Source organism: Fopius arisanus, unplaced genomic scaffold (assembly GCF_000806365.1).
Source record: "Fopius arisanus strain USDA-PBARC FA_bdor unplaced genomic scaffold, ASM80636v1 scaffold00219, whole genome shotgun sequence".
Lineage (NCBI taxonomy): Eukaryota > Metazoa > Arthropoda > Insecta > Hymenoptera > Braconidae > Fopius > Fopius arisanus.
The window spans coordinates 53,769-68,157 of NW_011887958.1; the positions used below are offsets into that span (position 1 = coordinate 53,769).

Here is a 14,389-nt window from a genome sequence, read left to right on the forward strand (position 1 = left end):
CGCGCGTACTCCACGTTGGCGAGTGCATTTAACGCATTTGAGTATGAAGGAGCGTACTGGTGCCCGGCCTCCGAGTATCCAGTAGCTGCTTCTGAGCTGTCGCAAAGTGAGCTGTGTGCCTTCGTGGAGTGTCCTGAGGTGAGCTTGTCCTATGAGCAGTTGAGCCAGCCGAGATTCCTTCGGAATGATAGCTTGATTCCGGCTCTCTGGGCCAATATGAGCGAACTTGAGCCTTCCGCCAACTCTCAGTACCCCTTGGTGATCGATGAAGGGTGTAAGCTTGATGAGAGGGTGAGATTTACTGAACCTCTCCCCTCGTGAGATTGATCTGAGCTGATCCTTGAAGTGAGCTGCCTGCGTGAGTTTGATCCAGAGGATCCGAGCCTCTTCCAGATCACCAAGAGTGAGCGGGTACTGAAGAGATGCATGAGGGACTTTCCTGAGCCGAGCGATGAATCTTCGACAGATTGCTGTGACCCTGAGCAGGCGGTTGAGCGAAGAGAATCTGTCAATGAGATCCCAGAGAGCGATTGGTTGAGCCTTGAGATGTAAGAGAACTCCTGGCTTCTCCTCGAGGTCTACGTTAAGGTCCTTTTCCAAGGCGTGAGGGCCATGATGAGCTGTCCTGTTGAAGCCATGGCGGCCCTGTCCACCACAGCTTATGAGCAACCAGCTGATGCGCTGATAGACCTCGAGACGCACAGTCTGCAGGATTCTCCTTGCCTGGGACCAAACTCCAGTGAGCCTGTTGAGTGAGGTCCTGAATGAGTGACACCCTGTTCTTCACGAACTCATTTCACCTTGATGAATGAGAGCTGATCCAGGTGAGAGTGACCGATGAGTCCGTCCAAAGATACGTGGTGGCGTTCGTGAGGTTGAGCTGGTCCTTGACGTATTTGGTCAGTTTGGCAAGGAGAAGAGCTGCAGTGAGTTCGAGACGTGGAATTGTCAGCCTTTTGAGCGGTGCGACCTTCGTTTTTGAGCAGACCAATGTGATATCCTGTTTATCCCCGTTGAAGATTTTGAGATAAACCACGGTTGACATAGCCACTTGTGAGGCATCAGAGAATCCGTGTACCTCCACAATTGAGTCTTTGAGCAGTCCAAGCCACCGAGGTATGGTGACCTCTGACAACTGTGTGAGTTCCTCCCTGAACTGACGCCATCGGTGAGCAGTCATCGGCGAGACTGGTTCGTCCCATCCCAGTTTCTCGACCCATAGAGCCTGGAGCAATATCTTAGCTCGTACAACCACTGGTGCTAGAAAGCCCAGTGGATCGAAGAGTTGAGCCGTTTCCGATAAGATGATTCTCTTCGATATTGAGCTGGTCTCAGGTTGAGCGACGGAAAACTTGAAATTGTCCGTTCCAGGATGCCAAGAAACCCCTAGAATCTTGGTGAGCGAGTCCTCTATGGATCGTTGTTCTTGAGAGGTGCTGTCAGGTCGAAGAGATGTGAGTAGAGCGGGGCTATTTGAGTGCCATTTGGCTAATGGAAAGCCTCCTGACAAACAGAGCTGTGTCACCTGGTGAGCAGTCCTGAGTAGCTCTTCATCTGAGTCAGCACCTCCGCAGATATCGTCAACATATCGTCCTTTCATGAGCGGTTCCACAGCGAGGGGATACTTCAACCCTTCATCCTCGACGAGCTGATGAAGCACACGTATGGAGAGAAATGGAGCTGACCTTGTGCCATACGTGACCGTGGTGAGCTGATAGGGGACGATATCTCCGTTTGAGTCGTTCCAAAATATTTGTTGGAGTGGCCAGTCCTCCGGATGTACTTGAATTTGACGAAACATCTTGGTAATGTCTGTCATGAAAATGAGCCGTTTCCGCCGCGAAAAGAGAAGTACATCCGAGATATCCTTCTGCAACTTCTCACCCGTGTGCATGATGTCGTTCAACGATTGTCCTGAGCTGGTCTTGTTAGAACCGTTGAAAACAACTCTGAGCTTCGTTGTCTCACTGCTTGCCCTGAGAACTACGTGATGAGGGAAGAAGTACTCCGGCGTGGACTGAGCCTGAGGAGACCACGTACCGCCTGGAATCCTCAACCCTCCTGAAGCCGAAACTTCATGTGCCAAGGTCATCCCAGGGGCGTTGCGGCCCCCTGTGAGCTGATCCGAAAGAGCTGAACTGATAGATGAGCCGGGTACTCTCCGCATGTGATCCAATTCCTTGTATTCCTTGAGGAACGCTGACGATAAATCTCATCACGTGATAGCTTCTTGAGCAGACGATGGAGGCAAGCGAGTGCAGACGACCGTGAATCTCCTAGCGATGAAGCTGAAGATTTGAGCGGTATCCGAACGATATAGCGACCTGAGGAATCTCTTGAGTGGGTCCGTTGAAAGTGTTCTTCACACTGAGCTTCTTCCTCGGTGAGCTGAACCTCTGATGTCCCAGGGATCTCTTCCTGGACCCAGAATTTGGTGAGCAGTTCATTGAGATCATCGTTGGTGACCGCTAGATGAGAAGTTGCCTCTTGAGTAGTACCAGGACCTTCCGTCGGTCCGAATACGATCCACCCTAGCTGCGTGAGCTGAGCTGAAGGTGAATTTGGTCCATTGGTGATGACTTGCGGTAAAATGAGCTGCCCATAGACATCAGCGCCAAGAAGGATATCAATTGGTGCTGGTGTGAGAAAATCAGGATCAGCGAGCTGGAGTTCCTCCAGATGATCCCATGTGAGCTGACTTGATGAGAATGTCGGTAATGAGTTGGTGAGCTGGCCGAGAGCATAGGCAGAGACCCTGAGTTGAAAGTTAGAGTGAGTGGACTGTATAGTGAGCTGAACCTTGCCTAATGCCGGCCCAGATGCCGCGTCTCCAATTCCCGAGATTCGTAGCTGAGTCTTAAGTCTAAAGAGCCCAAGCTGACGAACGAGCTGATCTGAGATGATAGAGATTTCCGATCCGGGATCAATGCGTAGACGGACCTGGTGAGCTGGACGGTCTGGACGTACCAAAAACCCAAGGCTGGTAGCCAGAAGGACACCAGGACGGAAATCTTGAGCTGGGCTAGGAGCTGGCTGACGAGCTGAGCAGGAGACGGCAATCTGAGCTGATGAGCCTCAAACCTGGTCTGCCCAAGACGTGCTGTGGTTGGCAGGAACGGATGGAGGTTGGGTTGGACCAGCAGGCTGAGCCTTGACCTCAGTCCTTTCCCCCTGATGCACCACCGGAACTGGTTTCTGCGGAGCTGAGCTGGTCTGTTGCCTCTGTTGAGCTGGACGTGCAGGCTGATTCGATGGTTGGCTGTGCAGCATCGAGTGGTGGAGCTTCCCACAGTACTGGCAGGTGGTCTTTGACCTGCAGTCCCTGACCGAGTGTCGTCCCAGGCAGTTGTAGCAGAGGTAGGGCTTCTCTACTACCTCCCTACGAGCTGGCACGGTGAGCTGACGGAAGGATGAGCAGGACGTGAGGTAGTGATCCGCCTCACACGTGGAGCACGGATACGTGACCTTCCCCGTTGGAGCGGACCTTTGAGCGGGTCTAGACCTCTGTGTTGGTTGAGCGGCGCCGTGGTGAACCTTCGCAGATGGTGCTTGCCTAGATGAGCTGACCGTGGAAGGCTTCGTGGTAGTCGCACGAGGAGTCGAGTTGATCTCGATACTCTCCATCGCACGTGCTCTCCCAGTGAGGAATTCCTTGAAATCCTTGAAAGAAGGATACTCCGATGATGAGCCGACCTTGACCTCCCAGGCTTCACGAAGCTTGGAGCTGAGCCTTTGAGAGACCGTATGAACGATGACCTGATCCCACTGAGCTGTCGGAGATCCCAGAGCTTCCAAAGCATTCAGAGCTTCGCTGACGGTGGTGAGAAGGGCATTCAGTTCCTTGGCGCTGTGAGCTGTCATAGCTGGGGGACTGAGAAGCTGCTCCAAATGAGCTGAAATGAGTAGTCGCTTATTCTCATAGCGAGATAAGAGCTGGTCCCAAGCGATCGAGAACGACTCATCCGAAATTGTCAAGTCCGCGATCCGCTGAGCTGACTCTCCGGAGAGACTTGTGCGGAGATAATGCATCTTCTCCACGTTAGAGAGATCCGTGTTTGAGCCAACCAAAGATGCGAAAAGATCGCGAAAAGAGCGCCAATCCGCGTAAGCCCCTCCGAATTTAGGCAGCGAAATCTCGGGGAGATAACGCTTTGAGTAAGTCGGTTGAGCTGTACCAGATGCGAGAGACCGACGAGATGAGTCTGAGACCCCCTTTTTGTCAATGAGCTGATTCAACGTACCGCGAGCTTCGTGATAAAACCCGATCGTGAAGTCGAAGCATTTGTCCTTGAAGTACGGCAATTCAAGGACACCTTCAATCTTGCCGCTGCTTGCTATGAGCTTCTCGTGGGTGCTTTCAAATTTCTCCCAATAAGTCTCCAGAATGTCCAGCTTGCTCTGGAGATTGGAGATTGTAAGGCTTTTCGCCTCTTCTGTGAGCAACTCCTTGTAAATGCGTTCAATGAACGCCGAAGGAGATTGATTCAGGCTAATGGTTGCCTCGAAAGATGCCATAATTAAAGAAAATGAGCAGCTCAAAATAAAGTAAATAAAATAAACTCAAATAAAGCTCAGTAAAGCGGCCCAAAAAATCGAGCAGAGAGCAGTGAGAAGCGATGCAATCGAGTATTCGGCGGTTAGAGCGGTTCAAAGAAAAGAAAAAAAATAACGCAAAAAAACCTCAATCGTTGAGCAGTCCACAAAACAAGAGAGCGCAAGCCACGAACCAAAAAAAAACCAAAAGAAACCAAAGCGGTAGCTCAAAAAAGCCAAGCCTAAAAAAAAAATATTAATTATTAAGGCTCAAAATAATAATAATTATTTATAATTATCAGGCTACTTAGCCTCGCCGAAGATCGTTGTATCAGTGGAGCGGGTCTTCAGTTTAATCAGTACGACCCTGATGGATGAGCGGGGCCCTCGGTTCCCTAGGGTGGTCCTGATGTGGTGAGTTGGGCACTGGTGACTGATGGTACGGCCCTGGCGTGTGAGCGGGGCCCTGGTGTCACTAGGGTGGTCCTGACGCGTGGTGCTGGGCACTGCCGTGCGTCGAGACGGCCCTGCCGGATGAGCGGGGCCCTGGTAGCAGTTCTAGCAGCACTGCGCTATAACACTCCCGCGCAAATCACTTCGATGCCGAGAAGAAAAAAGCACAAAAACCGAAAAATATTCCACCGATCCGGCTCGAAGGACCAAAATGTTCGATGAGATGCCTGGATCGGTGAGAATAATTAATAGATGAGCGAGATTTGAGTGGATTGCGTGAGTGGAATGCGCGGGTCAAAAAATGAGTAGAACACGTGCACGTGGTTTCACAAAAACACTGTATTTGTCAATAAAAAATAATAGGTAGTCACAATCAGTCACTGAGCAGACGGAGATAATTACAATCACATTGATTGATGAGCGGACCGATAAACCGTAATAAAGGTTTAGAAATGAGCTGACACAATTTCACTAATTCCGATTACGGAGAAATGAGCGGTGCAAAGAGCTGACGCACTGAGTTCCCGGAAACGAATGAGGCAGAGACACGGGCTTACCGGTGCCACGTGCCCTTAATCGGAGGTCACATGACCTATTTTAAATACAATATTATAATTTGCATGATAATGTGGAGCTGTCCAGAAAGTGGCGCCTCAGGTGTCCGAACTAATAACCCCCGGTCATCTGAGGTGAGCGCTTTAAGTGTGCGTGAGTGGGGAGAGAATGAATGAGCCGCGCGTGTGTATGTGTGAGTGCCTGTCAGCTGACACGATTTCCAACAACTATTTTCAATTATATAAATTTATGAAGTTCCGATAATTATATTCCGTAAACCAAACGGTCAATCGATTTGATTTTTTTTTCTGTATTTCCTCCCACGATGTATATTCCACGTTTTTTTTTATTTCTGAAACTGTCGAGCCGTTGATTTTTAAAAAATTCTAATCGGCAAAACTCCATTTAAACACGTGTTAAATCACTCGAATTTCAAAAATTTATATCTCAAGTTCAAAACGGTCAATTGCAAACGAAAAAGGCTCATTTTGTTGCTAATTTTTCAAACTATTCACCATAAAATTTTTAACAAAAACTGTCGAAAAAAAATTCTACGCGACAACAACCTTAAAGACAGTGCCTTTAGTATGAACACTATTTCTGTTAATTATTCAAACTCTATCTTTGGCTCAGTGTTTTAGCATCTCCTGATGAGAGCAACATTTTTGTCTTTCTCAAAGGACTTCCAAAGAAAACTGCGGTCCTGGTGGAGCTAAAGTAAATCAGGTGGACGTCCAACCGTCTGATAAGCAATGCTCGATGCGTAAGAGTAATCGTGATGGTCCAGATGGCTCTCTGTGACTTGGACGTTCAGGGCATCAGAGGATTGAGATGCTCAAGCGGCTGAGATTATGTCTCAATTTTCGTGGGCATTACATGGAGGAGAATTGTTCTTGGACAGTCACTTGCCAGAACTGCCTGTAGTGGCATCATGCGTTTCTTCATTAATGCAGCGAGGGCAGCTATGATGAAAACAGGCCCCACTCCTCTCGCTGTGACGCAATCATTTGTAATATTTTAGTTCTACTATTGCTCCGCATGTGTCGAGTGTAGGAGCTGGCACGTTGCCACGGAAGTGATCGCTTAGGAACTTCGTTTTCGGTGGGAAGAAAGGATGTCTGATGCTGATGCAATACTGCTGTCACGGTTAACAGATTATGTTTCCCAAGAGATTATTATTACCAAGAGCTGAGCCATGCCGGCAGTGGTCGGTGAGTACTTTATCACAAGAGGTATAAATTTCATTCTTGGTGCTGACGTTTTCTCGCCTGTCATCCAGTTGCGGTTGCGATTAGAGTCATTGAGGCAGCTGATTGCAAAGCAGACTTTTTCTGGGTGGATTATTTCCGGGCCAGTGTTTTTGGAAGAAGTTTTGTAGCCGGACGTCTCCTCATTTCACGTATCAGCTGATTTGGAGCTGAATGTGTTGGTAATGGGGTTGTGGGCTGAGCACACTGATCTCTATATAACGGGATAGACTATCCCTCTGCCCCCACTACGCCGACACTGAGGCAGTACTGCAGGACAAGCAGCGCCTCAAAATAGTAGCTCGAGTACTACAGTGCCCTTGACTGCGCATGCACATCACCCAATGGAAAGCGATCACGGATAAACATGCTTCTTCCCTTCCACTGACAACTGCGCTGAGCATGCGCACTTGATAGAACTTTAGTTCCCGGAATACTATTCGGAGGGGCTGATTGACTTTCAAATCGGCCTTACCACGGGAATACGCGATAGTCGATCCAGTTATATAGAGATCAGTGGCTGAGCAGGAGGAATTCATCGAATTCTCAGTGAAGGCCAGTGCAGAGGTATGTGAGTATGAAGAGCATTTTCCGTCAACGTTCTCAATGGAGAGCAGTGCTCTACATGCGGTGAGGCAGCCGTTCAAATCATCACTGACTCAATTGTGTAATTCGCGTAAGTGGGCATTGAAGATGTTGTGTCTTTGCAGGCAACCTTTAAGCAGAATCCTGAATAGTGGATCAAGTACAAACTCATTGTAGATGAGTATGAACAGTTGAAACATAAATCTCGTGAGGGGACTGGGAACAGGCTTTCTGTGGTCGACTACTACTATTCAGTGGTCAAGGAACGCAGCTTGATGACAAAGTTATAATAGGCCGTTAAAACGTCTTGTCGCTGTTCGTGCAACGACTTGGTGCAGAAAGGCACAAACCTTCCAGCTGAGATCTTCAGTCTTATTATTCGATGAAGAGGGCGCAGGTGCGTGTATTCAGGGACGTGGTTAAGATGTTTAGGCAAATTCTGATTCATCCAGAGGGCTGGGATCTTCAGAGGATCTTGTGAAGGGATGATTCAGGGGAGATAATTGAGTTTAATCTGAACAAAGTGATTGACGGCACACGTTCTGCTCCTTATCTTGCCATTAGAATATTAAGGCAGCTGGTTGCGGACGACGGAGTTGCTCGTGCCGGGGCGAGAGAGGTCATGTTGAAGACGACCTGCATCGCCGACGTGTAGGGGCAGCTGCGCCCAGGAGGCATTCGAAAAGCCAGATTTTGAAAATCAGTGGAGTCTTTGCTGCAGGGGTAATGTTCGTGCAGGGCGAGACAACCAATCAGCCAGAGTTCCTTGAGGTAATTTCTGTCGCACCAATCAACTCACAGGTTCTGAAGATAGATGATCAATCATCGAACTCTAAGTCTCAAATGGGATTCAATGCAGGATATTTTATTTTTTGTTGCTAAAGACCAGCCGAACGGTAAAGTATTAACGAAGCAAATTGCTTTGTCACATGTGACTCGCTTGTACGAGCGTCTAGTCTGGATGTCGCCATTCGTTGTGAGGAACAAGCTTCTCGTGCAAGAGTTGTGGAAGAAGGATTTTGTCTGTCAGTTGTTGCAGAGGATTTCATCAGTCATTAGAGCCGGTTCGCATGGGATATTCTGGGACTGAAGAACGTCAGACAGCCGAGGCCTTTCAGGAATGATAAGGAAACAATTGAAATTGAGCTGCATGCATGTGCCAATGCTCCAGGAATCGCCTATGGCTAAGAATGGTAATGTGAGCACCATACTGGCTCCTAACATAGGCCAGAATAGCGCAGTCAAGTTATACCGAGTTACTCTACCGAGGCTCCAGCTAATGGCAGCTTATTTATTATCACAGGAGTTCTTGAAAAACAGAGTGGAGGAGACTCAGAGATTACTACCTCAAGCATGCTGGAGGCAAATTCCAAAGGAGGAGGATACTGCAGATCTGGTTACCGGAGGAGTGTCCTGCGAATAATTGACTGAAAGTCCATTGTGCTGGTCTGGATCCAGTTGGTTATTGTGGACAGAAGCTTCTTGGCCTGAGCAGAATTTCGCTGTAAATGAGGTCGAGGGTCTTGAGCTGCGGAGACTAGTTGTGCATGCTACTACAGGTGCCTAAGAGTATTCCCTGTGATTTACGTGCTCGTTTTAGATCCTCGAAAATGCTGCTTACGGTGACGAGGTGGCGGCGTCGCGTCTTTGTTGTCGAGCAGAAGAAGGATCTGGCATAGTTCTGTCATCCCGTATTAAAGCCAAGAGAGCTTGAGGACATTCGAAACTCCTGCATCAAAGCGATTTAGGAGAAGTCTTTTGCTGCGAATCTAACAGGATGAGAGATTCAAAGGAAGCATCTGGAAAGAGTCCTGTGTTTCCCCTAATACCATTTCTTGATGGAGGGGGGTGATTCCTCTCACGGGGAGACTGCATAAGTCAGCTTTTGAAAGAGACCTCAAGCATCCTGTGGTGCTGTCATCAAGCTCAAAGCTGACGGAGCTATTATTGCTTCAAATTTATCAACAGACTCGAGGGTAGCAAAAGATTTGATTTTTCGATGTGTGACTTGCTCCAGATGCCGTGGAGCTGTAGCGAAACAACCGATGGAGCCGTTGGTTGTCGTGGAAAAAGGTCTTTCAGCGTGGTGTGGATTACGCCAGTCCATTGACTTTGCTGACCTGGAGAGATCGGCGGACAATGACCTACAACGGTTTATTGGTGGTGTTCGTTAGCTTAGCTACTTCAGCGATGCGTCTCGAGTTAGTGACAGACTGTAGCACAGCGGCATTTCAGATATGCTACACGAGATTCAAGGCCAGATGTGGGCTTTCGGAGACGATCACCAGTGAGCAGGGTAACAATCTGGTTAGAGCTGATACAGAGCTCAGGTAGCTGTTTGGTGCTGCACGGAAGAAAGAGCAGAGTATCTCTCACATTGTTGCGAGGAATGAAACTAATACGGTCTTCACTCCACCTGGTGCTCCTTTCCCTAATGGAAAGTGGGAGACCAGTGTCAAGTACCCCAAGTTCCATCAAAATCGTGTCGCGAAAAAGCCGAGCGAACCCACGAGGTGTTCACTTGCTGACGCAGGTGGCGGCCATTCTGGGTTCACGGTGGCTCTGGGAGCTGCTTAATTGACCGTGTTAACTTCTCATCATTTTTTTATTGGATCTGCTATCTCTACTTTGCCGAAGCCTGTTTTAGCTTATTTATCGATGTCAAGGCTGTCAATATAACAGCCGATTCGATAAATGGGGGAGAAATGGTGGAAACATTGGTGGACGGAGTATATTCAGAAGCTCCGGAACCAATAAGTGACACAGGGTCACTCCAAATTTTAAGCTGCCGCCGTTGGTGCATCTGATGGATGCCTGATTTGCGCCGACTGACTGGGCCATGTGCTGGGTGTTCGAGTCAGGAGGCAACCATCGAATTTCAGTGAGCCAATCGTCAAGATCGGTCCTCTACCGGTCGAGGTCATTCCACCAGATTCTTCCACTGAAGCTTGGCGTTGTATGATTTGAATGTGTAATTTTTTGACTCCTAATTGAGTGTATTGATATGATGATGATTCTGCTCATTTTCGTTCAGAAGTTTATGTAACGGACAGGATTCGCCAATAGTCATTGTCAAAGTCAGACAATGTTGCCGACGGGCCTTATCACTTTTGATGGATAATTGGGCGGTTTTGTAACACCTGTTGGATCATCACCTAATTTGCATATCCATTACTGACGAAACCCAGCATTAGTATCGAATTGCCGTGAAATTGTCCTGTATTCCTTGTGTAAACGTAAATTATTTTTGCTGTGCGTTTGTACAGTTCATTTATTTCATGAACGATGCTGGCTAATTACCGCCACTTAATTTATATCGACTGAGAACGGAGAATACTATTAGAATTGCCTAATGTATTGCGATTAAAGACAGTGACTTCGACTATGAACAACGTTTATGTTCATTATTAAACCTGTATTCTCGGCTCAGTGATTCAGCATCTCATTGTGAGAGCAATCGTAAACTGTAGTGAACTGCAGCATCCGTAACAGTTCTATCGACGTGGTATGAGTAATGAATAAAGTCTACCCTTGTTAAAATATGTTGAAGTTCATTTGGTACTCGGATTTATTAATTTATGTGCCGGAGGAAATACCACGTTTGTCCGTTTACCAGGGGAGCAGCAAATTCGGGTCAACGTTACTTAAACACATTTGGCAAATTATTTGTATATGAATCTCTGCGACAGGAGGTTCTAACATAGCTGTCAGCCTGATATGAGAACTAGTTGGGACAGATGGAATGAACCGACTACTTGCGGTGAACTTGTATGATAAGTTTGGATAGTATCGAACATTCTCCGAAGAACAACATTGCTGCAACTCCGCCATTTGTTAGGGGACTCAAGTACATGGATTGCCCCCTCCACAAGTCAGTGAAGATCTTTGGTAACTTGTATTCTTGACCTTTCAGTTCTCGCTTATATTTTTTCGGTCAATACGGGCTCTCGGGCTGTTCAATGTGTTTTTCCCAATAGAACGGGTGACGAATAGGGTGTGATCAACACTAGGCTACATGCACGACCACAAATACGTGGAATTCAAGACTTTGAGTCGGAGTCTGAGTCGGCGGACCGCGCTAAGGAGGCGATTGGTATAGATTTATTACCGTTCGAAGCGAGGGATTGCCAACCACCCTTTTGGTTAGAATATCCGAGTCTTGGCGAAGTGCGACCATCAAGAATGATGAGCAGTCGATCCTATTCCAAAATTATACTGATGAATTGATGCATGGCAGACTCGTCTGTCTGAAAGAAAAAATAAAGTGTGTCAGTTAAGCTAACCCTCTTATTCGTGAACTCAGATTGCTTATTGGATGAACTCACTTTCTCCACGTTTGCCCGGGTGGTGCTACATAGTACAGTGGGTGATTCGGAACCGAAAAGCCGTTATCCACTTTTCGATTAGAAGCACCCCTCTGGAAATATTGGGGAGAACAAGACAGCCAGTGGCGCTACAGCATTCAGCGGCTTATTAGGGTAATTCTAAGCATCGCGGGGGCAATTCACCATCGTAAGTGGTCAATTTCTGCTGATTTACTGTTAATCATCTTCTACATTGACATCTGGTCGGTTGACTTCTGGTTGACTGACATCCCGAAGGTCTGTAGGCAACAGAAATAACTTGGTGATAGGCCAGTGTTAGGTACTGATCTTTGTGCCGTAGTTCTGTTGTTTTGGTGACTCATTAGCGTGCATGGATACCTTAGAGTGTGCTGCCTCCACAATTGCTGGTCTGGTAAAACCGTCGGCTCCTGGGTGAACGGCGATGATTCATGCTACTGGCCACCTTGCTGGTAGGAAGTTCCGATTGATCTCAAATACTATATCTCTAATGTCCTTTATGTTTTCTTGTCGCTGATTCTACTTGTAGGTTAGCCGGTATCGTTGGAGACACTCCCTGGACCATTTTGAACATAATTGTTGAATTTTCTGGGTGATCATGTTCATTCACCTGGAATTTAGGCAAACCTCAATCTAGATTGAGACGATGTTGAGCTCTTCATAGGTGAGTGTTGTTCCTTTCAGAGTTCATAGTTTTATAGATTTCAGAGCTACTTTGTATTCGTCATCATCATGGGGTGCTAGGGAAGCAATCAGCAGCAGCTCCATCGAGGTCCATTTGCGGCATGTATAGCTTCAAGTTCTTCATTCTTCCGTTATTCCAGATTATATAGTTGATGAAGGACTTTAGCGGCAGATTCAAAGTTGGTGCTATTCAATATACATGACTTGGGGCATCCCTCTTCTCCCGATGAATCTCTTGTATGCTGCGATGAACGTATCGGTGCTTTGACGCGAAACCAACTGCAGATGCACTGCTGATGTACTCATGGAGACATAGACTGTGATTTGCACCATGGCTAGCTGAGCATTTGTTGGTCTCCATTTGAGTATGGGACCAGCATAATCTATCCCTGTGGGGAGGAATTCTCTCAAAGGTGAGACTCTTGCTGCAGGAAGTTATCCCATGAGCTGTTGAGCTCGTTAAGCTCGGTATGCAGTGCATGATGTGCGATCGAAGTGTACCTCTGCCGCCAATTATCCAGTAATTTTGGCGGGTGATTGCCAACATGAGTGGAGTTCCTTCGTGGAGGGTTCGTTAGCGAGCCTCAATGACCAGTGTGGTGAGACGTGAATGGTGATACAGGAGGGTCAGGTGAATCTTGTCAAAGTCCAGTTAAGCATTTCTGAGTCGTCCTTCAGTTCTTATGATCCCTAGCTCGTTAGTCCCTAGCTAGCTTGGTTAGGTGATGTCTTCTTGGCAGTTGGCGGTCTCTCCTGACGATTCTGATTACCCATCAAAGAGTTGTTTCCGTATCAATTTTACACAGAATACCCGAGCCTCGTTGAGCTCTTGCGGTGTGAGGACTGGTGTCGGGACTGTTGACCTAACCTCATCTCAACTAAACCTGGTAATTGCTCTGTTGATGATAGCTGACAGCTGCAGGGCATTTGAGAGTGTTGATTATCTCTCCAGCAACTCGGCTAGACTATTGACGTTGACCTCATCGGGGACTAAATGAGCGGGTGTTGGTTTTTCTTCGGTGCAGACCTCTGAAGGCATGTCGATTGTTGATTGTGGCCCCTGATCGTGTTCCAGGTGTAGCCAATCAGGTACTGATCACTTCAGTAGATATTCAATTAATCACCGAATCGAGATTCCTCTGTGAGGCACAATCAGGATTATTCTTTTCACTGACGTGATGTAAAATTTAATCTCCATAGATCCTGAATGAGGACCTTGCCTACAATGATGACTGGACATATGAATCGCAGTGGATCCAAAATCTTAACGGCCTCTGAAAGCACGGACCTCTTGGTGAATGTCGTTGAGGTGACGTTCTTCGCTTTATATTTGGAGAAGTCCATTGATTAATACTTTAATGAGGGACGTTTCAAATTTGACTGGTGAGTCTTGTGTTGATAGGTTCAGTTCTTCAAGAGCCTTTGGCGAGCTGCTGCTCCATTTTCAAGGAGGGAATTCAGCGGCGTCAAAAAATCTTTGAAGTTAAGTGGCGATTTCATTTAATTCTAGGGTAGATTCAGCTCCGCCGTGAATGTCGTCGACGTAGCGACCCTGGCTGAGTATCTCTTTACCTGCTAAGAATCGATGAACTTCATTCTCCACTTGTTGCTGAACAACTCTGAGTGATATCCATGGTGAGCAATTCAGACCATATGTTACCGTGGTCAGTTGATAGGTAATCTATTAATTTTCTTCGGTGAGCTACAAACTCGTTAATGATCCCATTTGTTTTGGTGAACTTGAATCTGGCGGATTCGCGATGTCCGTGCCAAAAACGTACTGGTGTTTCCTCAACTATGTGAAGACATTCACTGCGTCTACTTGCAATTTTCCACGAGGATAGAGAATATAATTCTGTGATATTCCTGTTGAGCTGAGACTAAAGCGATTATACATATCTCTCAGTTTTGTGGTGAGTGCATTTGCTCTCAGAACCCCATGGTAGAATAGATAACATGCTGATGATGGTTCTCGAGTCTCAGGTGCTT

At 47.2% G+C, this 14,389-nt stretch overlaps 1 protein-coding gene across 1 annotated transcript in view; it reads right to left on the reverse strand.

The window, feature by feature from the left end:
* Positions 1 to 4,515, reverse strand: part of LOC105272616 (uncharacterized) — a 15,214-nt gene extending 10,699 nt beyond the window's left edge. The window contains exons 1-4 of the mRNA XM_011314816.1: positions 3,082 to 4,515; positions 2,367 to 2,877; positions 801 to 2,199; positions 58 to 745 (exon numbers count right to left, since the gene is read on the reverse strand). Coding sequence (XP_011313118.1) covers positions 58 to 745; positions 801 to 2,199; positions 2,367 to 2,877; positions 3,082 to 4,515 — 4,032 coding nt within the window. The remainder of the gene's footprint in view (positions 1 to 57; positions 746 to 800; positions 2,200 to 2,366; positions 2,878 to 3,081) is intronic.
* Between the last annotated feature and the right edge of the window lie 9,874 nt (positions 4,516 to 14,389).